Source organism: Choloepus didactylus, chromosome 1 (genome assembly GCF_015220235.1).
Source record: "Choloepus didactylus isolate mChoDid1 chromosome 1, mChoDid1.pri, whole genome shotgun sequence".
Classification (NCBI taxonomy): domain Eukaryota; kingdom Metazoa; phylum Chordata; class Mammalia; order Pilosa; family Megalonychidae; genus Choloepus; species Choloepus didactylus.
The window spans coordinates 105938273-105966142 of NC_051307.1; the positions used below are offsets into that span (position 1 = coordinate 105938273).

General features: G+C 44.1%; 1 protein-coding gene across 1 annotated transcript in view; it reads left to right on the forward strand.

The window, feature by feature from the left end:
• DGKG (diacylglycerol kinase gamma) overlaps positions 1 to 27870 on the forward strand; it is a 204027-nt gene that overhangs the window by 131855 nt on the left and 44302 nt on the right. The window contains exon 21 of the mRNA XM_037838860.1: positions 7275 to 7365. Coding sequence (XP_037694788.1) covers positions 7275 to 7365 — 91 coding nt within the window. The remainder of the gene's footprint in view (positions 1 to 7274; positions 7366 to 27870) is intronic.

Genomic DNA, 27870 nt, shown 5'->3' on the forward strand with positions numbered 1-27870 from the left:
TGTGATCCCCTGGCTGGGAATCCCTGGACCCCATAGGCCCCTTAAGTTCAACCAATCTGTCATCTGTGACTTTACAGGTAACTTTTTTCACACATGCAAATGACTTAAGAAGTGTCTTCATTGGGTATTATGTAGATTCCATATTTATGCCAAAAAAAAAAATTCATTTGCTGAAACAGTGGCCCTCCCAACCTAATGCTGGCTGACACAGAAGGCCTAACTGACTATTTGAGGCATGAGCCACTCAGGGGACCTGATTATCAAAGTCCAGACCACAAAGAATACCTTCCCTTCAAGGGCATCTATTTACAGAAATAACTGTAGTGTCCTCTATGTAGACTTCTAAGCCCAAAGAAATGTTTTCATGTGCTGATGACTTCAAAAAATCCATTGCTCTTAAACTTCCTAGATTCTCAGAAAACGACCACCAGAAGCTCATGGGGAAAGGTTAAATAAGTTGCCTCTGCTGGTAAAAATGCCCAGCAGCTAGCTTGCTGTTGCTTGTGGACATCCTTCAAAACAGACTATTCATATCTGTCAGAATGATGACTGGATTCCAGCCCTAATTTGCTGACAAATATAAAAGAACATTTTTAATTAGTCTCCTTTTCCCGCCTCATTTGTCAAATGAAAAAGTTCAAATAACTAGCCTGCAATTGATATTATTTTCTTATAAACTGATGAAAAATTAAGAAAACCAGAAAAGCAGCCAATCCATTGTGTCACCACTGTTATATGCCATTTCTCCATGTGGCTGAGAGTCCTTTGGAGCCCAGGTCAGGACCCTCTGCCTCAAGAACGGGTACACCTGGACAGTTTAGAGCCTGACAGGGAAGCTACAAGTTTCCTGGACCTGGAAATTCATCCCTGAACAACTGGTTAAGGACTAGTCATCTCCAGCTGAAAGGTGATTACGAGAGGAAAAGAAATGGTGGGCCAAAGAAAACTCAGGAAGACTGACGCAGGAAAAGCATTCCAGAAGTCATTAAAACATTGTTAGTTTTATTTTCTTCAGAAAGGGTTGGCTGCCTCTGATAGACCCCCACGCTACTCCTACCCCTGACTCTGCAGCCATTTGTAGAATGAGTCTTCCAGTGACTGTGTCTCCTAGCAACAGGAAAGAACAGTAATTGAGCCCTTACCATGCACTAAACACCTGCTTGGTGCTTTATATTTGTCACATAAGCTGCACAGCAACTTTGTTGGGTAGAGATTAATATTCCCATTTTGTAGAAGAGGAAATGAAGTTTCAAAGAACTGAAAGAACTTTCTCAGCCAGTAAGTGGCAGAGCCAGGCAGGAACCCTGGCCCCTCAGGTTCTGAACCCCGTGTTCTTGCACCACAGAAGGTGAAACAGACACAAGCCAGGTGCCACTTTCAGCCACAGAAGTCCTCCAACGAGGGCTAAGAGTAAAGTGGGGAGGCATCTTCAAAAGTGGAGAAAATTGGTATTTGGGTTCTCTGGTCAGCCAAGACTGTGTCTCCCAACTCAAATTGTAGGCATGATGTGTCTATAGACATTCACCAAAGGCTTTGAAAGGTGATCATGCTGGTGCTGGTGCTGATGAAGGAAACAGAGGAAAAGAAATAGAGGAAGAGAATTCACTTCAATCTGGGAAATAAATGATAATGATAGAACAGCCTTCTACTTCCAAATCACCAAATAACCTGTGATCACTCCATGCTATACAGAGCTCTCCTGGCAGTATAGACAGAATCAAAGGAATCTGGGTTACAGCTCCCTAGGTAAGGTGTCTTGGTGTTCAATGACAGTGGGACAGGAGTTTGATTCATTTGCTGATTCCATAGCAGCAGAGAAAGGGGACAGCCAGAAGCCTGCAGGGAACCCAGCCTCAGACAAGCTCGGTGAAGTCCTGAACATGGGCACCCAACACACAAAAAGGAAGGTGTGCCCCATCTCTTCTTATGTCACTTGGCCTGAAGCCTGCCTCCACCTCAGGGCCCCTGTTAACAGCTCTGACCCCAACCATGCAGGCCCCTGGGAGTCTCTTTACCGGATCAGCCTTTATCTCAAAAGGAGACTCTTCCTTTCTCTGTCCCTGCCTCTATGGCCCCTGCCTTTGTTCTTTCAACCATTTTGGTGGCTAGGACAGAGGCAACCAAAAACCTTCCCTTTTATATTACATTGAATAAAGGCTAGTGGCTATTTTTCTGAGTAACAGATAAGTGGCCTTCATTAGGGAGCGATTGGCAAGGCATCAGCAACATTCAGTCGACAAACTTAGTGAGTATACAGCCTTCTGTAGACCAAGACCTGTTCCGGCTGATTTTACAAATGTGTTATCTCATGTAATCTTTTTAATACTCTTTTGAGTTAAGTATTAGCCCATTTTATAGATAAGTAGGCTCAGAAGAATCGTTACTTGCTCAAAGTTACATGACCCAAAAGGGGTGGAGCCAGAATATTAATCCAGGGTTCCTTGATTACATTACATCGGGTGATTTTGCCCTCTCTTATTATGAGTGGCCCATGTTGAACCTGAAATTGGAGGTGTCTGAAAAGCAATTTATGTTTGTTTCCCGAGAATGGTACATAGCTTTCTCTGCCTCCCTCTGTGTTGCGTACGGTTCAAGAGCAGTGTTTCTGCCCCATTCCAGTGTGAGCTGAGACAGGGAAATGAACAGAGAGTGTCCTGGGAGGCTGCTGCCTTTGCCAGGGGTCAGATGCTTTTTCGGCCTCCTGACTGTCTGATGCTGTGTAGATTCTAGACCAGGAGGTTCCTGTGCTATATCAGATTCAGACTCCTCAAGAACTTTCCTGGCCATTGGGAGCTGGGAAGAGCTGACACTCTTCATCAGGCAGTATTTCCTAGGATGTAATACAATCATGAACTCCCCAGGCCTCCAGGTCCTTCCATTTAATAACTTCTGGCAAAAAAGTACCACAGCAGTCTAGTAAGTATAATAAAAAGTACACACCACACCATATAACATATTACTACAGAATGCAAAGCATGCCAAGATAGGGCAGCATGGCAGCAAAGCACAGGTTCTGGGCTCATACAGGGGCAGTTGTGTATCCTCTCTGTGCTTACTAGCTCTGCAAATTTTGGCAAGTTAATTACCCTCACTAAGTCTTGGTTTCCTTATTTGTAGTAATAGTACCTACTCCACAGGGTTCTTCTGAGAATTGAAAGAGATAATATGTGTAAAAAGTTTAGCAGAATACAAAAGCAAAAAGTCATGGAAATAGAATGCATTCACTTCTAATCAAAAATTGCCTGCGTTTAAAAAGGAGATGTAGAAGCTCTCAGATTTTGAATATGTAGTCTCCTATCGGTCAGAGGTTGAATGCTAGACTCTTGGTGAAGCCATGGAAAGCGTGTAAGCTCTGTGAGGGCAGAGATCCTGCCTCACTTATTTATCACTTATTTCCAGGCCCCACACATTGCCTGGCCAATGGTAGGGTTCCATAAATGCTCAGTGGATAGAGAGATGGGATGGATGGCTGGATGGCTGGACAGACGGATGGATGGATGGGTGGGTGGGTGGACAGATGGACAGACTAAAAAGCAAAAGTGCTGTCCTTCAATTACAAAGAGGACTACCAATGGAGAATTGGTCTCTGGCACCCCTCTTCCAGAAAATGGCACCTTCATTTATCAGGCTGACCGAGACAAAACGTGGGTGTCCCCTTTACTACTTTTTCATTTACTCCCCACAACAAATCAGCCCTGTCAGTTCTACCTCCTACATTTTAATTTGTGAATCCATTCTGTTCTTCTCAACTCCACTGTCACTAGCTTTGTTCAGGTCTTCTCCAGCTCCCTCCTGGGTTTCTACATCACCTCCAAACTGATCTCCAAGCTTCCCGTCTGTATCCGCCCCTTCCAGTCCTCTCTCCCCACTTGCGACAGCGTGCTCTTTAAAAACACAAATCTGATCAGGTTACCATGGCCACATCCCATTTAAGATCTGTCCATGACTCCCTACAGACCTTAAAATAAAGCCAAACTCCTAAGCAGGATACCCACAACCTTCACAGTCTTGCTCCTGTCAGCCTCTCCAGCCTTAACTGGACAGCCCCTGCCTTGAGTTCTGTGTCTCCTCCAGCAGGGCTATGCCGTCTCTTTCCCTGTCCCATTGCCCTGCTGCTTCCTCTGTCTGGAATGCTCTTCGCTTCTATTTTTCCCTTCCATGTCCTTCAGAACTCAACCCTGTCATCACCCTCTAGGATGCTTTCTCTGACTGCCTTTGGTGCCACTAAGAATTGTTTCTCTCCTCCTATGTGCTCCCAGTGCTAATGCTTAATCAACCCTACAATGACCATTTTCCTTGTCTGTCCTACCCAGGGTGCCTTCTGCATAGAGTACTGGTTTTGTTCTTCACTGTACCTAGAAATCCTGCCCCACCCACCCCCACCCCAATCCAGTCCCTGGCACACAGTGCTGCTCTGTGAATGTTTGTTGAATTGATAAATACTTTTGTCTTGCACCAAATATGTGCTTTATCAGAAGCATGTTTACAGTCAGCATCACATCTTTGGCCAATAACTTGACCAGTCAAGATAATTAACTAAGAATTAGGGTGTAGTCTATGAACAATCTATTAGATTAGACATGCAGGGAACACATTTTTTAACCAAAAGTCAAGACACAGGATTTTAAAAATATGATTATGCATATTTCTGTCCCACAAAAATCTGAATATGTAATGTCTATAGTTACACAACCAGATCTGCCACTTTTGCTGTGTTATCCAAACATGCCAATTTAAGACACTGAACTAATAACAGCTAATAAATGAATAGCCAATATTCTTAGTGAGTTTACTATGCATCAAGCATTATGTGAAGAGCTTTACAGTCATCACATTTAATCCTCCTACTGCCCTTTGAAGTAGATCTTTTTATAATCTCCACTTTACAGATGAGGAAACTGAGGCTTGCCAAAGGTTATACAACCAGCAATGGACAAGAACTCTGTCTGATCCTCTTGGTTATTCTGCATTACTGACCCAACCATGACCTCTGAACCTTATTAGATCATCACAAGAGCCATTTCTGGGCAAAAAAAAAAAAAAAAAAAAAAAACAGCTAGTGGCTTCCGGAATTTTTTATTAAAACTCTAAATCTCCTGGCAATAACTTTCAAATGTCATGATTCAGACCCAGAGTGATATTTGAAAACAGAATCACAATACAGGTCTGCTGGCTTCAGTGATGCTCTCACTGCTGGGGAGGAATGCTCAGCCTTGACATTTATGACAATTGGTGTTTTTCCCATTACTTGGTCTTTTGCCATCATTGACTGTTAAAAGTCACTGATCCTCATTTCTTGCCTCCTTGGGTAATCCTTTCCTTTAGGTTTAACCAGTTCTCTTTCCTCCCTTGGTCATTTCCTTAGAATCTGCAGCAATGTTTCTCACAGTCCTACCCACTGACCACATGCATAGTGGTCACCTGGACACTCATAAAAATGCTTATTCCTGGCCTCATCCCACAACGATCACATAGACTGTCTACATATGGAGCCCAGGAAGCAGCATTTTAATCACATTCTCCAGTTGATTCTTATGAATAAGAATATCTGAAAACCACTGGTGTGGTTCATGGTGCCTGAACCAGCAGCATTTGCACTTGTTAGAAAATGCAGAATCTTGGGTCCCAACCCAAACCTACTGAATCAGAATCTGCATTTTAACAACACCACCGGTGATTTGTATGCCTGTCACTATCCATACAGAGAACCCCTGATCTAGAACTATACTTCCCAACATTTTTTTTCACATCATGGCACACATGAAACATGAAAACATTTGTTTGGCACACTGGAGTAACAGACGAGAATGCTTGCAGTGGTTTTGGAGGTTCAGCCTGACTCAGACCCCACCTGGATACCCTGAAAGCCGAGGAGATTGATATCTCAAGCACACCTGTGCCATGATACACTGATTGAGAAGCTCTGGTCCATGCCCAGTTCTTCTAATTTTCTTCAGAAAGCATAATTCCCTAGACCTTGCTGATTCTCATTGCCTTCATCGTTTATCACTTTGTCCCCTGCATACTGCATCAGAAAGACCACTTCCCAACCAAATAGGTCTTAGAAATCTTCATACAATAGAAGAACAGTGTCTCATATTCAAGTTCAAGGTAAACTCTTTGAGAAATGCCAAGAAAAGTCATCTGCTATGGCCTAACGAAAATGAGGAATAAAAATATAGCCCTCTTCTCTGTGAGGAGTAGTCTTTTCCTCTAGGCCCACAGATCCAGGGACAGAGGATCAGCAGTGTGCAAGATGGCTTCCTCTTTCCTGAATTCCAGGAGGAATATGATTTTGCTTAATCCTTCCTCAGCAAAATCTGTCTACTTGTAAACTGGACAGGTGTCCCTTCTCGTAGCCAGCCCCTGCTAATGGGGTGACAGTTGGGTTGGAAGGAATGGAATACCTTCAGAAACACCTCCTGGTGGGACCATCTGATCAAAATGACCAAGTGTCAGGGCACACCATCTGACCTTGCAAAGCTCCCAGAAACATGGGAACCCCATAGATTTTTTTCAGCTAAGGAAAATATTGAAAATTTTTAAGTTCAAAATAGTGAGCTCTAACTTTAAAGCACATATGACGAGGTCCACCACTAAATGAAGGATTGTCATGGCCTAAGCAAATACAATTGAAAAAGAAAAAGAAAAAAAACATTGCCACCAAACAACTCACTTTTTGTTCTTCTCTTTCCAAATTGCCTGCAATCTGTGTCTAATTCCCACTCCCCTCCCCACCACCACCACCCCACTCTCCTATAAGAGAGTGTGGCTGAGTTAGCATGGGGTTATCTCTCCTCCCCTAGACAATACATACCTTCAGTTTCAAAAGGTTACGTGATCATCCCTTTGTGCCCCAACCATACCCAAGACAGGGCTCTGCTTGAAGTCCCTCTGTGTTATCTTCAGTAGTAAAAAGGACACGGCGCCAGAGCTTGCTGTCATTTGCCACCTCTGGTTGAGTTTTCATGGAACTCTAACCTTGATCCAGATCCAGAGGCAAGAAGTCCTTTCTCTTCCTGTGACTAGGAAGTTTAGAGAGCAATCAGCAGTGCACCCGGAGTAGCCATGATGTCTGTGAAAAGAATGGGGTTTTCTCTAAGTTCCTAGCAAGACCAGTTGGTAAAAATTCACATCTTGATCATCTAATTAACGAGTGCTGAAACTGTAAGATTGGGGAAGGAGGAAGGCTTGGGTCTCCCAGTCCAAACAGTATAGCTACTTTACATGACGATTTCAAGGACACTGAGCCATCTCTCTGCTTCATGGTCCAGGATGAAGAACAAGCTGTGGTACTTTGAATTTGGCACTTCAGAGACCTTTGCTGCCACCTGCAAGAAACTCCATGACCACATAGAGTTAGAGGTAAGTTCCCAAGTGGGGATAAGGTTTCCAGGAACTTGGTTCTGCTCCTGAATTATCACATGCACCCTCAGGACATGTCTCCTTGGGTCCTGAAGTGGTGATCCAGAGCACAATCTGTTCATTGTCTCTCCATCCTATTCCCAAACATCCTATTTCCAAACCTCCACCCCCTCTTCCAGAGAGCTCCAATTGCTGCACCTGCCTTTCTTGACCTGCCCAGGAAGGCCTTGGGATTCTGGGACCCAGAGACCAGCTCCACAGTCCATTCCTTCCCTCAACACTCCTCCCTGGGACCTTGCTATTTCCGCTCTTCGAAGAGGGGAAGGCTTAGTTTCCACCACTGATGTTGAGGTGGAGGCAATGTCCCAAGCCTGGAGAAACACACATTGAGGCCAAAGAGACCAGACATCCCCCAGTTCATCCTGCCTCAGTTTTCACAGCTGCTTCAAGGAACCAGCTCACAGGGACACAGGGTCGGCTTCAGAGGCGTGAGGCCTGTAAGTCACAAAGGGCCCCGCACTCAGAAGGGCCGCGTGCTTGGTTTAATGCTCTGCTGTCGCCGTCTTAAGACTGGATAATTTTATAACAAGAGGTCCCACATTTTCATTTTCACTCTGGGCCATACAAATTATGTAGTCAGTACGTGCGATCGTGCTTCACTAACTCTTCCGGTACTTGTAGCAGCCTGTCTGTAGGCCTCCCCACTTCCCACCCCCTCACATGGCTCCTGCTGGGCTGCTCTGAAGAAGTCTTCTCATCGCTATGAGACTTCTCCTTGGTCTCTGACCACTTCAAAGCCCCAACCCGAAAGATCAGCTCCGTCTCTGCTTTTGTTTCCCTTGCCTAAGGATTTTAGCTACCAACCCCAATTTTCCATGGGATCCATGCCCATGGCTTTGTTTTCATTTGAGAAAAACAAGTGAAAGAGGCAGCTGGAGAGTTCGACCAGGATAGACTCTCCCTGGCCCAGCAGCTTTGTCTCCAAGTCACCACTAGCAATCGCCGGGAGCCTGGGCATCCCTTTGAGGAGAAGCATTTGGCCTGAAGCAGTGTGGGAAAGCCCCACCACTCCCTGCCAGAAAGGAGCCCGCACTCACAGGGAATTTTTACAAACAAAACACAAAACCGGAGATTCTGTGCTGTTCTATTTGACTCATCTGCCTGCCTCTCCCCTCGGTTGCTGGGTAACTGAGACACCAGGGTGGGAGGCCTGAATCCTATCTAATCCCCTGAACTTCTGGCCAGCTCCGTTAATGGGCAGAGGGGCCCAGGAGCCCAGAGTGCATGTCCCAAGGTGGTACCAGGTGGTACGTGGCTGTGACCACATGCACATGTCAGAGGCAGAGACAGTCCTCCTCTATTTGCATGTAAATACACTGCCTGGGAGCTGCAGTGGGAAGGATGAGGCCTTCGCCTGAGGATAAAGTGTGTCTCTCCATTTTTCAGAGGTATGTGTGCATTTTTCCTGTTGGCACAGTCGTCTGGTGAGGTCTTTTTAGATATACCCCAAATGAGGGACTGCCCTGGCCTCACCATGGCCAGCTGCAGGCACACAGCAACTGCTTGTTCTCCCTGCAGCTGGCCTTGAAATTGTGCCCAGAATACAGCAGCTCTTCTCCCAGCGTCTGCAGCCCGCCCTCCCAGCTCCAGGCCCAGCCGGCCCGACAGGACCCTCTGGGTCCCAGCGGCGGCTCTTCCTCATCCGCAGAGGGGGCTGGGGGCCTCGTTGCTAAGGACGCCGGCAGCCTCTGGAGGGGTTGGAGTCTTTAGCGCTGTGGGTTGTTGGGGGCTTTCGGGAGCATTTCCTGTTTTCCTTATCTCCCCATAATGAGCCTATTGAGTATTTATTCATGAGGGTAAGCTGTGGGGAGGGGCAGGGGCCATCATATGACAGGCAGCTTCTGACTGACCGCAGAATTGGGGCAGATGCCCTCTCTGTGTCCCGAGAACATTGGGTAAAATGGTCCTGTATGTCGTGGTCTAGGGGAGACTGAGAGAGGCAGAAGGAAGGGGTGACACCTGTATGAGACAGGTGTATGGAGGCTGCGAAGTGCCTCAGGGAGGTGTGAGAACAGGGAGCCTCCGGAGGAGCAGGTAAGAGAAGTTACGTAAAGTGGCCTTTAAACCTGGCCCCTGCACACAGCCGTGGCCTGTGAGGACCAGCAGGTGACTCACCAGCTCAAGGTCAACCATCCTAAGAGTAACTAACCCACATGGTTACATCCACTACATTTCACTGTGTTCAAAGCCCCACTACAGCCTTTATTCCATAGTCACACAGCGACCCTGCAGCCTAAGGTGGCCAGGCATTTTTAACCCCACTGTTATGGGGAGGCACATTATGGACAAGCAGGTGGAGGCACAGAGGTTTAGAAGGGTGGACAGAGGGAGAGAAAAGTGAAACGGGAAGAGAAAAAGTCACATGCTTTGACTGCCAACCATCACATGTCCTCATTTGAAACAACAACCCAGTGGGGCAAGTATTACCATCTCACTTTTAAAATGAGGAAACGGAGGCTTGGATACATAAAGTAACTTGACCAAGGCTTCATTGCTGATAGCTGGTAAGAGAGAAGATTCCACGTCTTCTGCAGTGAGTTTACCTTGTTTACCAATAAATAGAGTTCTACCTAACAAGTGTCAAGAACTCAGTAAATCCTTCAGCATGGATGCGACGTTTCTTCCTCCTTTACTGTAGGTGGGACTATTTGATTCCCTCTCAGCCCGGGCAGCTGGGCAGCTCTCCTGAGAAATGCTCTGCAAAGAACAGAAGACACAATCCTACTGTTCCTTTCAGGGAGACATGGATTCAAGCTGCACAGTAGAATAGAGAGTCAGAGAAGGAAACTGCCTTAAAGTTTACGAAAAGTTTCCCACACATTATCTCATTTTATTTTGATCTGCAGAGCATACAGGGCAAATATTATTGTCCTCATTTTGTGGGTGAGGAAACAGAGGTTGTGTGGTTCAGTGGCTTGAGGAAGGGCCCAACAGTAAAGAGACTTGGTTGAACAAATAGTGGAATCTGTTCAGTTTCCGTAGTTTTTGTCTCCTTTTTTTTTTTTTTTTGTCACTGTGGTAAAATGTTGGATGGTGAAATTTAAAGCTAAAACGAAATTGTGTGAAAGGGGTCTCCGTTAGCAGTCCCTCACATGATAAACAGCTCATTTGTCAGAGGCTAGTAGCTGATTGAGAAGGAATAGGAGCCCTGGTCCCTTCTCTGAAATAAAGCTGACAGCCCAGTTGACAAGAAAGAAAATCCGCAACTCTACAGTACGCACAAGAGCTCGTTAATACAGTACTCACTCAAATAGTGCGAAGGAAACTGGACGAGAGGGGTCCTAGGGAGCTACATGAGTCTGGTCACCCCGGACCCTATTTGGGGGAGCCCAGTGACTCAGGCAGGGGAGTAGGTGGTTCCAGATCTACTGCTCACCTGCAGACACGTGCCAGGGCTGGTACAGTGAAAGGGCCATGGCCTGGACTCACAGCCCAGGGATTGGCTTCATTCTGCAGGTAGGAAACTTTTGAATAGTATGTCTGGGCCTCAGTATCCTCATCTATAAAATGGGAGTATGGTGGGGTGAGAGAGTAGCCTATGTCCCAAGGTTATTTATTCAAATTAAAGTTTTCACTTCTCTTTATGTAACTGGTAGTGGTGCTAAGGGTCTCACAGAATCTTCAAATCCTCAAAGGAGCCCTAAGTAGCAGGTGCCATAACCACCAAGAAAGCAAGGAGCCCACCTGAGGTCCAGAACCTATGAGTGGTGAGGTCAATCTTCAAATCCAGATTTGCCCAAAACCCAGGAGGTTCAGAGCAGTGCTGGCTTTTGAAAAGCTCTGTCTGGAGCAGAGATTCTTAGCCAGGTACAGGGCATATCCAATCAGCTTTTAGTCACAGTCTTTTATTTATTTTGACATTTCAGATAACACTAATAGCAGGCATGAGATTTTCTATGCTTATCAAAAAGGGAGCATTAAAATATATTGCAGAATGCTCAGTCTAGATGTTTCCTCTATGGGAACACAAAGGAAGGCCTGTGGAAGTTAGTATTGTACCTGGAACACTGGTGCTCAATAATTGCTGTGGACTCTAATTAAGAAGCCGGCACATCACCTCCACCCCCACCTGGACCTGTCACCTCCCCTGGTCCAAGGCAGTCTCTCAGGGTGCCCTCTGACGTCTCTTCCCCTTCAAAGCATCCCTTGATACTCATTCAAACCTAATTTCACCTGAATAAACAGGTGGGGGGGGTGGGGGGGACAGTGAGTCACCTTCCCCACCCCAGGCCCAGAATAGTCTTGCAGAGGTTTTCAGAAGTGATAGCAGTTAGTTGGAGCAAACGAGACAGGCTTCAACTGGGGCACTCATTTTACATTCCGTGGAAATTTTTCATTTTACTGGCTGGAAATAAGAACTTCTAAAATCCCTTGATATTTGATCTAATCTTTAAAACAATGTTCACAAGGAAAGGCTAGCCAGCTCCAACATGAACCTCTGTATGGGGAAAAGTGAGTCCAGATTTGGAAGCTGGTCAAAAAAAATCTGTTATCTAGTATGCTTGGGGAATCACTGATCATTGATTTTCCTTTTTAACTGAGGATTGAAAAAAAAAAAAGAAATCCAGAAAAGTCTTGAGAATAGAATAGTAAATATTCCCATTTCCCCCTCACTCAGAATTGATGTTCATCAACATTTTGACTTATTTCCTTCAGGCCTTTTTTTTAATCAAAGAAATAAAATATTACTGATAAAACTGAAGACCCTGCAATACCTTCTGTAGCTTGACTATTTTACTCATCATTATGTTCTTTAGATCTCTCTGTGTTGAAGTTTAAAGAACTAGTTCAATGCGTTTTTTAAAAAGCAGCTTTATTTAAATATAATTAACATGCCACACAATTCACCCATTTAAAGGGTACAATCCAATGGTTTTTAGTATATTCACAGATACCTCCAACCATCACCACAGTCAATTTTAGAACATTTTACTCACTTCAAAAAGAAACCATGCACCATTTAGCTACCATCCTATCCCCTCATCCTCCCAACCCCACCCCCAGCCCTAAACAACCACTAATCTACTTTCTGTCCTATAGATTTTCCTACTCTGAACTTTCACATGAATGGAATCGTATAATATGTGGACTTTTGTGACTGGCTCCTTTCATTTAGCATAATGTTTTCAATGTTCATTCAAGTTGCAGCACGTATCAGTACTTCATTCCTTTTTGTCCTTTTTATGGCCAAATATTTATTTGGATAAACCACATTTTGCTTATCCATTCATCCATCCATGGACATTTGGATTGTTTCCACCTTTCGGCAATTATGAGTAATGCTGCTGTAAACATCTGTGCACAGGTCTTTGTGTGGACGTATGTTCTCATTTTTGTTGGGTATATACCCAGGAGTGGAATTGCTGGGTCATGTGGTGGTTCATTCTCTTTAACTGCCCTACAGTGCTCCCTGAATACCCCACCCAGTGCTGGTGTGCAGGACAGAAGAGGGATCTCTCAGACACTGCTGGTGTGATAAACCATTTTGTGGATAAACCATGTTGGAGAGAGCAGTTTGACAATATACACTAAATTGAAAATGCATTTATAGACCATATGACCCATCAGGTTCTTCTCAATCTGACCTAAAGAATCTCCTGCTTACGAGCAAAAGAGGATGAGCATGAGAGGATAAGCACAGAGGTGCAGTGCAACGTTTTTTGTTACAACAAAATGGAACTGACCTGAATGACTGTGTATCTAACACTTTAAAAAGGCAGTGTGAGTGAATATACTAAATGTCACTGATATGTACACTTTGATATGGTTAGTTTTATATTATGTGGATTTCACCTTGATTTCTTTTAACAAGAAGGCAGTGTGCTGGGCATTGTGCTAGGGATATGTAATTCTTATCTTGATATGGGTCCTGCTATGAGAATCCTAAATTCTAAAATTAACATTTAGCAGAGCCATGTGCATGTAAAGAAGCTTAATAAATAATGAATTAGATAACTTTAAAATTGGATGGATTTCTTTAGCTACTCCAATCCATTCCCATGCTATTAATTTTTAAATGAGAAAAATCAAGGACTTCACAGGTTAAGTAACTTGCCCAAGTTCACCCAGGCAGTAAATGGCTCTTAAGTCCCATCTGAAAGCATTATCCTGTTCTGCCTTAGCATCCACCTGCAGAATTGCACACTCTTAAATTAGAGAGGAAGACATCTTCAAGCTTGGTCTTCTCTGGCATGATCTGAACCTTCTCAGCTTGGGCAGATAGATCCTCTCAGAACTTGGAGTAAGCAAGGTGGGAACTGGCCAAATGCTCAGCCCATAAACCCAGCAGCACTGATTCTGAGAGGGATGAATTGGAAACATATCCAATAAGTGAACCATGAGAAGATTTTGAGCTCTTGGAAAATAAAGGTCACCACCCAATTGAATCTATGCATCAAACCCTAGAGTTAAGTAAGGCTAGAAGAGTTCTTAGAGATTCTCCTTCTAGTCTGTTCCCTTCCTTAATCAAATCCAACAGGAAAACACAATGGAGGTCCAGGGGCTCCCCCATCCCTGCCTCTGTGCCAGCATTATCCTCATTCCAAGAGCCAGCCATGGCAGCTCTTGTCACTTCAGATGTCTTCTTGCCCAACAATAGTTCTCACCATTCCGGATGCTTCTTCCTCAGTTTCTTCCTGCTTCCTCTTATATGTGTGCTAATCTCTTTTCTTGACCACAAAACTAATCCAAGTTAAATCCAAAATGGTAGAACATGTAAAAATAAGGAGAGGCAAAAAAGAGAAAAGTAACCCTCAATCTAACTATCCAGGTGTAACTACCGTTGAAATGTTGGCCTTGTTTCAATCCTTAATAATATTAGGAAAGCTTGCCCCCTCTTTCTTTTACATCAGATCCCTAGAGGATCTTTGTGAATTTTTGGCTTTCCTAAATCTTCACCCACTTTTCAGTGCAGCTCCATCCTCCCCATCTCTCTATCTCTTTCAGCCATGCACTGACTGTAAGTTTCCTTCACTGATGCTTAGAATCTTTCAGCCTACTAAGGAGAAATTGTTTCTGTCAATTTTCCCTTGTAAAATTCCATTGTTTTCGTGCAGTTTCTGACACATAACATTTTGTCTCTCTTAAACAACCCTCTTTTATATTTCCTACAAATGTGTACCCCATATTTCACTTCAATTCAAGCCTCCATTCATTCATAGACTCTTATTTTCCTGTTTTTTTCTTTTTCTTCCCATCTCCTTTGTTAATTGTGAATTGCTTTGATTTTTCTTTGTCTTTAGACTCCTGGCTGTACGCACTTTGTGTCTTTCAAGGACTTTGGAATTGCTTTAAAAGATTACTTCCCATGCTTACATTTTCACAAAGTTAGTTGGGTGAGATAGAGCACATTTGATAGACAGGGCCCAAGGAGGTCTCAGGAAACCATGGCTGAAATCACAAGTCACAGCAGCACCAAGTCAAATTAGAACACAATCCCATGACAGGTTCCTAGAAGATCTTCTAGGCTAACCTCCGCACCAGAAAGCATAACCTTCCTACCGCCAAAGTCCCTTAGTAAAAGAATAACTTTCTGCAAGCAATGTCTACCAAACAAATTGCATCTTCTAAGTAGTAATAGACTATGAGGCCCTGTTAGTGGGAAATGTATTGTTTAGACTTTCTATAATATTGAAAAGAATACATGAATCTTCATTGCCAAATTCAGGAGATTTGGGGATCTTGGGGAAGAAAACCATTCCAATCTTTTTCTTCCTCTACAATTGGATTATTAAACAGACAGAGAATATTATATGCAAGTATGTCTTGTTGACTATAGTGTGGATAGTTCTTTGTTTATCTCTCTTAGTGGGATCATTAACTGACTCATCTCAATCTGCACTAGAAGAGGAATTAAGAAGGTGGAAGAGTTGACTCTTTTAGGAGCATATAATCTAACAAGGGATCAGTTAAATGCCACTGTGCATACTTAAATGCTATATTTCAAATCCATCAGGATCGATAAATTAATAACACAACAGTCATTTATTGAGCACTTACATTTTGGCAAGTATTGTCTGGTGCTTTCACACATTATCTTTTTTAATCCTCACAACCATTCTGCATGGTGTGTGTTCTTCTCTTTATTTACACAAAGAAACTGGAGTCTCATAAAGATAAGTAAGTTCTCCAAAATCAGATGAGTTTCAAATCTAGATCAGTGATTCCAGGCCCACGTGTAGTCGTCCCCCACCCCCACCCCACCCCCATAGGAGATTGCCTCTGCATTACACTTCTACTTTTCATCTAATATGTGTGTCTGGTTAATTGACAGCGGGGTTCCCATTTAGGGCTTGGCATATCTATTGAGCAGTCAGTGGTCTGAAGCAAAAACTACATCTTATTCATTCTGTATCCCCAGGCCAAGCACAGTGCCTAAAACAAAGTAATTGCTTGTTAGGTATTTGTTGATTGTAAAATTGAACCAAAGAGATCTTTTTAAAGCCCCACAATTAGTGTGAACATGAATAGAAAGACTACTTGGCCAGCCTCAAGTCATAACTTTTTGTTGGAAGCCGCTGGAATAAAATGGGCCCACCCTGCTCCATTCATAATCCAGAGGAGGAGATGGCAGAGTTTGCAGCCTGGCACACAGGTTTTCTCCTAACTGTTCAATGAGTGGGAAGGCCTCCCACGCCCATCTCGGAGCTATTGCTGGGAACTTTGAGAGTAGCAGGGGGTCTGTGACAACTGTGAACTAGGGACAGGAAATGCCAGCGTTCTCCCACTTCTTTCCCACCAACAAGAGTTAAGACAGTGAGTAGGCAGAACCCAGATGGCAGCAAGGGTGCCAGGGGGCTGTAGGTTTGGAGGGCAGAGGAAGGGGGTCTTCATTCTGAATACTTTCTTGTGGCCCAGAAGCCTGCCTGCCTCTGAGCCCTACCAGATAGCAGTCCCCACAGTGATTAGCCCTGCCCTGTCTGCAGGAAACGCTGGCCCCTCAGAAAGCACCGTCCACCCCAAAGCAAGAATGCCTTAACATACCAGTTGTGTGTGTGTGTGTGTGTGTGTGTGTGTGTGTGTGTGTGTTTTGTTTTGTTTTAACTTGGGGAGGGTGGAGCTGTGGATAGGAAATGAAATTGCTTTGCCCTCTGTCCAACTCTGAGGCAACCCACCACCGTGAGCTCTGAGAAACAGCAGTTTTGTTTTGGAAACTGGCAATGGTGCAGGCTCACTCCTGGAAATGAATTTGGTTCCCCCAGCTGCAATGTTCTACTTCCAGCCTCCCTGCCAACACCCCCTTCCAGCTGCCCCTCTCAAAGGCACCATTGTGCCCACCTGGCATAGCAACAGAGGAGAGCTAAAGAGGAAGAAAACATTTTCTGCCCATGGGATGTTCTTGAGCAGGTTGTGTGTACATGGCTTTGATGCCACATTCCTTGAGCCCACACAAACCCGCCAGAACTCCATCATCCCTGTCACAGATGGCAGCCACCTTCCAGTCTAACTGGCTCCCCACAGCTCACTGTCAGAGGACACGGAGCACACAGCTGGGTGGGCAAGGCTGGGAGTCTGGGTCACGATGTCACTTTTTCACTTCAGCACTCTAGCCTGCCAAAGTAAGGCTAATATAGACTCCAGATCTCTGAACTGGAAGGGGATTTAGTCCCACTTACTACTCAACAAAAGGATTCATTCTGGCACATTCTAATAAGTGGGCTTCCAATCTCTCCCTGAATATTTTCAAGTATAGGGAGCTCATTACTTTTTAAGAAGCTGTTCCATTGCTGGACAGCTCTGACTATCAGAAAGTTTTGTATGTCAGAAAGGATTGTATGTCCTGTTCATGACCACATCCTTCCCTAGTCGGTACTTAACACAATTCTTGGAAGAAAATATGTGCTCAGTAAGTGTGTGTGGAATGCATAACTGAATTCCCCATCTTTTGGGCCTGTTTTCACACTCTAGGAGCATATTGAACATGCCTGTTCATTCCTGTATATTACTGTCATTCATAGGGCTGAAAATCTATCTTCCACGTTGTCTCCCATTAATCTTCACTGAGGTACAAATCCCCAGCTCCTCATATGACTTGATTTACAGATCTATAACTATCCTGACCACTACTCTTGATAGACTCCTTTGTGTGTGTGTGTGTGTGTGTGTGTGTGTGTGTGTGTGTGTGTGTCCTCCTTAAAATGAAGAATCAAATCCCTTGTATCTAGAATACTCCAAACATGCTCTCATAGGTAACAAAGCACAGGATTAACAGGCATTGGGTGCGTGTCTACAGATGTCTTCTTGATCTCGTTTGCATCTAACGAGGGAAGCTGAGGGTTCATGAAGCCTACCATGGACTTTGATAAGTTTTGAAAAGAAGGACCTTCCTTAGTTTCACTGAGTCAATATCTATCCATCTGTAAAAATGAGAATACAAATACCGACACTTGAAGGGTTTAAAAGAATACATGAAGTGAGGTTATAAGAATACATAAAATGTCTGACTCATAAAGGTACTCGATAATAATGTGTGTATTAGTATTAGTTTCTAACTGCCCACGACAGACGTCAGCTCCTAAAACTATATAAAACAGCCTCTCTGAATGCAGGAGCAGCCACTGTCCTGTAAGATTTACCTGCATACCAGGCCAATTGTTTTTATGTAGATGGTACTGGACCATCTTTCAATAATGCTATCACCACTCATCAACACCACTCAATTTATCTCCTTTCTTCCCTCAGAATACACATCAGATTGTTGACACTGAAAACATTCTCCATAGTTCTCCTCTAGGGGAAGTAGACATCATTGTTTGCCCTGGCTGCACTTCTTTCACTCCCAATAAATTTCTTTATTCTGGCCACAGGTCCTGCAGATATGGAGATACTTCCTTCTCTGTCTTGTTACCTCCAGCCGGGGGTGTGCAGGAGGCAGCACCTAAGAGTCCACTGGCACATGTCTTCCCAACTCTGCTTTCAGTGATGTCATGCTGGTAGCTTGAAATTGGCCACCATGGGCATATTAACACCATGGAATGCCAAAATCAGAGCTTTTTCCCTGTAGAGTCATCTGTTAGTCATTTAGCAGAACACCTCTGCCTCTAGCATTGAGCCACTGTGAGCACCTTGAGGACAGGGACTGTGTCCCATTTCTACTCCATTCCCAGGCTCTAGCATAGGGTAAGTAGGCTCTCATCATTCTTGATGGGTAAATGAATGCTTTTGCCTTCTGCCTCTTGATGTCTCTTTCATATAAAAGGTGCCTCATGTGCCCTATTCTTGCTACCAAGTGTTCAGACATAAAATTGAGCAAAAGATCACTTCTTGCAGACTTGGATTAGCCTTCCATATCTCTCCTTATACTGGACATGTACTTAGTCACTATATTCATCCATGGAGATGGTGGGAATTCCTCGGAAAGAAAGAAACCTTGTCAGATTTCTTCAAGGAAAACCTTGGTTTTCATTTTTGTATTTCTCCACAGTTTCCTTCTTTCAATTAACAAATAGTTATTTTGGACATTGGTGTGGGTAAGACATGCCAGGAACTAAGCAGAACACAGAGCTGTGTGAGCTATGGTCCTGTACTCTGGAAGCTTAAGGTCTCCTGGTGGAAAGATAAATATGCATAAGATATGGCAGAATATCCATTCCATATAAGAGGGAAAATTCACAGAGGGGAAGGATTATTTTCTATCAAGAGCATTGGGAAAAGCCTCATACAGGCTTTTGAGCAGGAAGAGTAGGATTTAAAAGGCATAAAAGAGCTGAGGGACATTCTAGGCAATAAATCCAGCAGAAACAAAAGCAAGTTGGAGAAATGTCCAGGCTTACAAAATCCAAGCCCCTCCCCAACTCTGTGGCTTAGATGCAAACCAGTCAGGCTTCCATGACTGGCCTCTGCTAGGGTCCAGCTAACCCCTCTTCCTCAACTACTCTCCTCTTTCCAAACCAAAGGACGACCTTGGACCAATCAATGTCCAGGCCTCCCAATGGCCCACCTTACATTCCAGTCTGCCAAGCCAGTTAACAGAGAGAACTCCTCTGCACCTACCGATGCAGAAATCCTCCCACCATAAATGAGCACTACCACCCCTGTCCTTCCATGGGCCCTGCAGGGTCCTGGGGCTACATAGAATGCTATCCTGGTGCTTTTCCTTTGCCTAATGCCTATCAGTACTCTGTTCCCTCAAATAAAAAGGGGGGGGTGGTGGATCTTGGTCAGGTGTATGTCAGCCTTCCATCTCCCTTCAGTGCAGATCTGAGGCTCTGCCCTGGATCACAGGCATGAAGGCAGACCACCCTATCTCCTGCCCATCCCCTCATCAGCCCTTCAGAACCCCTGTTCAAGTATGTTTGGATGTCCTCCACCTCTTCCTCAAGCCTCTCTCTTCTTCCTCATTGTAACTAAACTATGGTTTCTCCTGTATTTGCTCAGTATTCCCCTACTTCCTTCTTCAAAAGAGCCACCCCTCCCTCTTCCCTCACTACTGAGAAAGAAAAGGATTCCAATGTTATCCCCGGACCAATGTTCAACCCCATCTTCAGCATCTTCTCTTCCACTCCCTCTCCTTTCCATCCTAAGCATTCCATTTCTTCTTCCCTCTATGCATTCATCCAAAAAAAATATTCATTGAATATCTTCTCTGCCTCAAATATCCATGAAAAATCTTTTCCTTAATCATCTTTTAGACCTTTTAGATCCCATCTTCCTTCTCCTCTTCCATTTACCACCAAACCCACTGTTTTTCATACTCTGCTTCCTCACCCCCTCTACTCACCCTGATGTCCCAGGTTAAGTCCTAAGTCTTCCAGGAGATGCCTGTATGATCTGGGGAGGTCATTTACCAACTCTAGCCTCAGTGTTACCATTTTGATAATTAGGAATTGTCTACAATGTTCCATTTGGCTTTACCTTTCTAAGATTCTATGCTCTGGCCTTCTCTAACTGCCAAAATTTGTCATACAAGGTCACTTGACCTCTTTGGTTGTCAATCCGAATAACCTCAGGTCTAATTCCAGGTCAGTTGACTCTAGCTGTGCAGCATTGGACAATTCCCTTAACCTCACTAACCTCAGTTTTCTCTTATCTATAAAATTAGGTGATTGGACTGGATGTCCATGAGCACAAAGATGCAGAGAAGAAAGAAATTCTTTTTGAGAGTGGACAGAGAAGAATTCATGGAGAAAATGGCACTTGTAGAGATTTTGAAGAAAAACACAGGGAGGTTGCTAGGGAGTCGCAAGGGTCTCCTACTATTAGGGTCATATGGATCTAGACAGGATCATCAGTGGCTGATGGAGAGCTCTGTAATGGAATGTTCAGGTTGACAACACCTGAATGCACCGATCAATCTGAATGTCACACAAGCTAAGACAACCAAACTATGAGCCCCCTATTGAGATACAATAGGGAATACAGAGCACCATTGGTGAAGTGTTCTTGCCAAAAAAATCAGCCCTGAATCTAATCAAACCTCTAGATCTAAAAGTACCAATTTACTGAAAATACAGAGGATACACTGGGAACATGTTAAAAGACACTCCAGGGATGCAATCACCAAAATTCAGAATCTGGAATGCAATGCAGCCTTGCTACTCAAAGTGTGGTCCATAAACCAGCAGCAATGACATCATCAGGGAGCATGTCAGAAACATAGAGTCTCAGGCCCTAGCTCAGATGTGAATCAGAATCTGCATTTTAATAATTCCCTGAAGTGATTTGTATGCACATTAAATTTCCAGAAGTAATGCTCTCCAAGGCAAATGACCCATTTCCTTCAATAGATAAAAGGCAAGGAAAAAAAATGGCAGGGAACTTTACAGATCAAAAGAAACCTAAGAGATATATCTGCCAAATGCAATGTGTAGATCTTTCAAACCAACCAGACAGCTATTTTAAAAACTAAAATGATGGAGGAAATTTGAACAATGACTAGATATTTATATTAAGGACCTATCGTTATTTTTTGAGTGTTAATAGTATTGGGGTAATTCTTTTTTTTTTTTTTTTAAGAGTCCTTTTCATTTAAAGAGACACATAGAAGTGTTTATGGATGAAATGATATAAAGGCTGGGATTGCTATAAGAGTTCCATATGGAGTTGGGGAAATGGAGTGGGGTAAAGTTAAAACAAGATTAGACAGGAGCTGCTAGTTACTGAAGCTATATTTTGAGTAAATGGAGGTTTATTATTCTCTTTAGTTTCCTATATGTTTGGGAATATCCATAATACAACTATTTATGAAAGCAAACAAACGAAAAGACCAAGAAGGAGTCATGGAAGATGGGACGAAAGAATCAGGACAACAGTGTTGGCAACCAAAGAAAGAGAAAAATTCAAGCCAAACTGGGGCAAGTGCTCCAGAACGAGTGCGAGTGAGGTGGGGGTTACACCTCTCACCTGGCCTGAAGGGGTCATTCCTGAGAGCAAACACAGCCCAGTGGCAGGACTACGAAACAATCTGCCTTTAAAAACCAGAGAAAACGCACCGAATCCGTGACACGGTGAAACGAGCTAGAAGAAGGGAGAACTTCCTAGTTGCTAAAAAGTGAAACAGGTCATCCTATAGATTGTGGGATCTCCTTCTTTGCGGATCTCCAGAAATAGGATCGACCGAGCTGAAATGGAGGAGGCCTGGCTCCGGGCGGGGTTCAGACCCCCACCCTTTCAGGTCACCGCGGCCGCGGGCAGGCAGCAGCGGCGCGAACCAGCGCGCGGCAAGGGCTGGGAGGCATCAGAGCTCGCCCATCCTCTCCTCCTCCGCGCCCCGTCCCTCCGAGATTTCTGCCCAGAATTATGGGGATTCTAGGATCCGAAAGATTAAGGTGGGGGGAAGGGGGTGGCGAGTTCGAATTCCCAGTGCACTTCATTTGCCCATAAATAAGCTTTAGCCTCCTAACCCAGTCTCTGGTTACTTATTAACCATCCTGCCTCAGAAAGGATCCAGAACTAGGGATATTTCCTTCGCTAGGGGTACCAATGTTGAGCTTTGCCGACAGCTGCTGGGAGGAGGCGGGCGCCGGCCGCTTCGGCCTGGACTCAGGGAGATTGCTGAGCCGCTTCCAGGGGGGCTGGAGCCGAGCTGGTCTCGACGTCCCCACCTCCTCCTCCCCGCCCTCCGTGCGGGTACCGCTGCCTCGGACCCAGGCGGCCTGACATCGCGCATCTTGCCGCTAATCGTGTGCGCGCAGAGGGCGTGTGCGTGCTCGCTGCTCCGGCCGGGAGCTCTGTTTCATCCCCACGCCAGGCTATTAAAATAGCTGGGTTTTACGGTAGCGAGGCATCGGCTTCGAGGAGAACTCAGTCCCGGGTTAGGGATGGCTAATGGTGCGCTCAGGGACCGCTGCTGCCCTCCTTGTACTCTCCACAGAAGCCACCCGGGTAGGAGCAGGGAGAGGGGGCCGGGTGACGTCATGGAACATTTGGAGGATTTAGCTCAAAACCCTCTGGGGAGTGAGCCCCGGGCCGGTGTTCCAGTTAGGATGACTCTTCCTCTCTCGACTCCACTTTCCCAGATCCAGCACGGCAGCTTTCTGCCTTTCCTGAAACCTAAGCAGAAGTGGAGTTCTAAAGGAAATCATGTACGAGGGTTGAGAACTCCGGAGAATGGGCTTGTAGGCGTGGGCTGGCAAGGCTCTAGACAGCTAGAGTCGGTCCAAGAGGCCATTAAGATGCTTCCAGCAACGTCTCAGGTAATAGGGGAATAATTTCAGGCAGAAATATGGCTCCCGGCATGGGGGCTGGGCGACTGCAAAAGTAATGTCAGAGATTTATGGAAGGCTACTGCCTTCAGGAGACCAAGCCCCCTATCAAGCCCTTGAGAGCAACGTTATTCCTCACAGTAGGACAAATTAAAGCTCAGAGAAGTTAAGGAACTAACCCAGGATCACACAGCAAGCAAGTGATAGAGGCAAGATTTAAACCAGTCTCCAATCCACTCAGGTCTTTTCCAGTAACCACATTGCCCATCATTTTCAAGTAGGTGTGTTCCAAGGTGGAAGACATCTAAGTCAAGACTCCAGGCTCCTCCCACCTCTTCTATGCACGGTCGGGGTTCTGCCTAGAACAGAATGAGAGCATGGGAGAAGGGAACAATCTATCACAAAGCCAAAGAGCTAACCTGGGGCAGAGCAAGGACTATCTGCCTTTACAGGGAGTGGTTAAAGGCTTACCAAGTTAACAGCTAACTGTCCTAGCTGGTTAGTGCAAGAGATGAAAGGAACCAAGTACACTTAAAACCACAGTAGGGAAGACAGGTGACTTTGTGGACCACAATGTGCCAAGGACTGTGCTGGTGGTGTACATGTGGTTTTTATTACAAAGCTGGCCAGAGGCAAGATATTACAATACTAATATACAATGTTGCTGTACCAGGCTCTGCTCTAAGCACTCTACAAGATAGAGTAGTGGTGGGAGATTTCAATTATTCAAACAACAGCTGGAAGTTTAATTTTGCTATAAGGCTAGCATCAGCAAAATTCCCAATTTGCCTCATTGACTCTTTCATCTCTGAAGCAGGATCTGGCATCTGATTGCCTGGTTTGCATTCCAGCTCTGCTGCCTTGTAGAGTGGCAAGGTATGTAACCTGAGCAAGCACCTTAACCCCTGTAGGAACCTGTCAGTTGGAGGCAACCTCTCATTGCATCCTTGTGAGAACACAAGAGATAATGCAGGTGAAGGGTCAGAACAGCGCCTGTGCCAAGGAGGCACTTGCCTTGCGTCAGCTCGGAAGGGAGGGGAAGTTCTGACCAACAGTGAATAAATTGAGGTAATGCAGAAGTGACTACAACCAAAAGGGGAAATGGGCATGTTATTTAAGATGTGATAATAACAAGGAAAGACAATGCTGGATACAGCATTGTCATTTCAGAGAATTTGGAGAAAAGAGAATTTTGACCCCACAGTGGCTAGGATCTCTAAATAGGAATAAGTGTATGAAGGATGGAAGACATTCCAAAATAAATTTCTAACAATTCCTTAATCCCATTGAGAAGAAAAGGGAGCAAATTTTGTTTTTGTTTTTTAAATAATAAACTTGATTTTTAGAGCAGTTCTAGGCTTACAGAAAAATTGCACATAAAATACCGAGTTCCCATATTCCTCAACCCCCCACAAACACACACACACACAGCTTCCGCTATTATTAACATCTTGCATTAGAGTGGTACATTTGTTACAATTGGTGAGCCAATATGGATACATTTTAGTAACTAAAGTCCATAGTTTACATTAGGATTCACTCTTTGTATGTACAGTTCTATGGATTTTGACAAATGTGTAATGTCCTATATCCACCAATACAGTGTCGTACCAAATAGTTTCACTGACCTAAAAATGCCCTGTGTTCCACCTATTCTTCCCTCATCCCTCTCCCCTTCTCAAATTTATGGCAACTGTTGATCTTTTTACTGTTTCTATAGTTTTGCCCTTTCCACAATGTCATATAGTTGGAATCACACAGCATGTAGCCTTTTCAGATTGCCTTCTGTCACTTAGCAATATGCATTTAGGATTCCCCCATGTTTTTTGTGGCTTGATAGCTCATTTCTTTTTATCGTTGAATAATATTCAATTGTATGTATATGTCACAGTTTATCAGTTCCCCTGTGGAAGTGCATCTTGGTTGCATCCAATTTTGATCATTTATGAATAAAGCTGGAATTTTGGTTTTTAAATCACTGTGACAGCAACAGGGAGCTCTGGGTTGAGCCCATGCTTTATGGAGAGGTGTATATACCCACAAAGGCAGAGTAGGGGCACATGTATAAGCAAAAGCAATTCAGACTGTATGCTTGGCTTCAGGTGAGCCAAAGACCAATCTGGAATTTTAAACAATGTTTGAAACAAAAAAACAGCATGGAAAGCATCATTTGGTATGACGTTGCCATTCTGGAAGAGGTTTTATGTTTTTCAGAGACAGTGACCCTAACTAAAAATGAGGAAACAGATGCTAAGGGCGCGCACCAGAGCCCAACTTAGGTCAGTAGAGGACTAATTGATCTTGGAAACTTCACATATTTGAGTTCAAGTTGCTAGGCAAACCTACAGATGTCATTCAGGGGCCACTTCAAAAATTCTAGAGAACTGAGTAGGTTCCATCCAGTGAGAGGCAGACAAATATTTTCCAAGTTTTCAAAAAATTAGGAAACGAGTACCTTCTGGAAACCACAGACTTGTATGTTTCATCCCAATCTCTAGGATGACTCTAGAACAGATTATTAACCAAGTATTTGCCCTTTACACACAGATAGTAGTGACTTAATATAGCTTTCTTTCTTTTCCAATAGAGGTTGCAGGGTGGTCATTTAAGAAATGCTATTTGATTTTAGCACAATGCCTCATGTTTTAATGAAAAGAACATAGGATTGAGGTCTGGAGAGCTGGATGCTAGTCTAGTGCCATCATTAAGAAGTTGGATGACCACAGGGAAGTTCCTTAATCTCCATGGGCCTGACTTATGAAAGACAGAACATGTTCTCTTGGGTCCCTCTCATCTCTAAGTTCTGTGATTCCACATGTAGTGAAAAGTAGGCTGGTTGACAGTCTAGCCCAGAGGATGTAGCCATGACAGAGCACCCTGAGGGTTGTTTTTGTGCAATGTCTAGTATGTTAAAGTGACAAAGGGGAGGTCTTGGTCCCTGTAATTTTGTCCTTTATAAACATGTATTAATGATGTAATCCCAAACTGTGGGAAGCTATGACAAAGCAATACAAAATCAAGATTTAAAATAAGCTGGATGGGCTAGAAAAGATTAGGAATAAAAGCCAGATGAAATTAATTGACATAATGTAAAGCCATATGGCTAAGTTAAAAACAAACAAACAAACAAACAAACAAACAAAAACAGCTATACAAGTCCAGAAAGTCCGAGATAGGGAAGAGCTGGCTGAGCAGTAGATAAGGGTCTGAGTGATTGAGATGACCACATCCATTCAGGCTGAGGGGGTGCTGTCATCTAGCTGCTAAAAAAAAAAAAAAAAAAAAAAATCTAGGGCAACTTCAATTATGATTAACAATAAGGATAATGCTAATGAGTAACATATATTGAGCCCTTACATGGGCTTCACACATTATCTCATTTCTGGAGCATGACAGTGTTATAGAATCCCACCCCAGGAAGTGATGGGGTATTTGCCCCCCGCCCCGTCAGATCCTGTCATTGGTGTTGCTTGCAATGCTGGGGGCCTTATTGAGTGGGAGGGTAACAAATGGGATTGTGCACAGTAGAGGATAGCCAGGATGGGTAAAGGTCTGAAAACCAAGTCCCACAGGAGAGGGTGGAAAGGGTTGCAGGGCCTTGGCCCAGAATAGGCACAACCAAGCTGTGGTGTGAGAGGGAGGAGAAATAAGGGAGTAGTTCAGACTTAAGGTCTGATTTCCTGCCTTCAAATCTGCCTATTTCCATTTGTAAGTTGTGTGACACTTGGCAAGTTACTTAACCTTCTCTGTGCCTTGGTTTCCCCAAATGCAAGAGGGGATACTCATTGTAACAATCTCATAAGATTATTATGAAGATAATAAATGAGATAATGTGTATAAAAGCTTACTTGGCATATGACAAGTAATTAGCACATATGCATCATGATGATGAAGATGATGATGGTGGTGGTGGTGATGACTGTCATCACATATCTCCCCCATAGCCTCATGGAGGAGGAAGGATGGTCATTTTATCTGACTTCAGAAGGGAGAATTAGGACCAGTGGGTGGAAGGAGGAAAAAGAGAGAATGTGGTTCCACATGACGAGAACTTTCAAATAATAACTTCCAAATAAAGAGATGAACCCACAGTTAGTGCAGACGCACACACTATTCCCACTTTGTAGTTTGGGGAAAAAAAGTTGTGGCGATCAGACACCATAAATTATGAGCTTTAAAGATACCAGGAGGTAAGCCTATATGAATGGCAACACTTTTTAATTATTCCTATGTTGGGAAGTGTTGGAAGTTTAGGTATGTAGGTAAACTTGAAGGACAGTGGATTTTCATTGCATGCTTTTTGGTTTTTCCTTTATCACAATGAGCAAGACAAAGAGCACAGACTTTGTAGTCAAATTCCCCAAGTCTAAATCCCAGCTCTATTATTTTATCCATGGTGTGATCTTGGATAACTTAGCATACCTCTTTGGGTCCAGTTTTTTCTTCTGTAAAATGAAGGCAACAATCCCGAGAAAGGAGGATGGGAGCTAATATATTTCATGCTGCATTGGTAACCATCATTCCAAAGTGGGCTGACTTAATAGATCCATGAGACAGACAAATTCAAGCCTCTGGCCTTTTGTATCTCGTGGGGGATGCAGGCGGTGGAGATATTGAGTAAAGAAACTGCTACATCAGCAAGCAAGCACATATGCCAAAATTGTACTTATTATACTGATATGGGAGACAAACCAATTCTGAAAGCTTTCCATATCTTAAAGTCTAGTACTTCTCACAGAAGGGATAAAATGAAAATTGTTTATCATTTGTTGATAATCTACTGTGTGTTTGGTTCTGGGCTCAG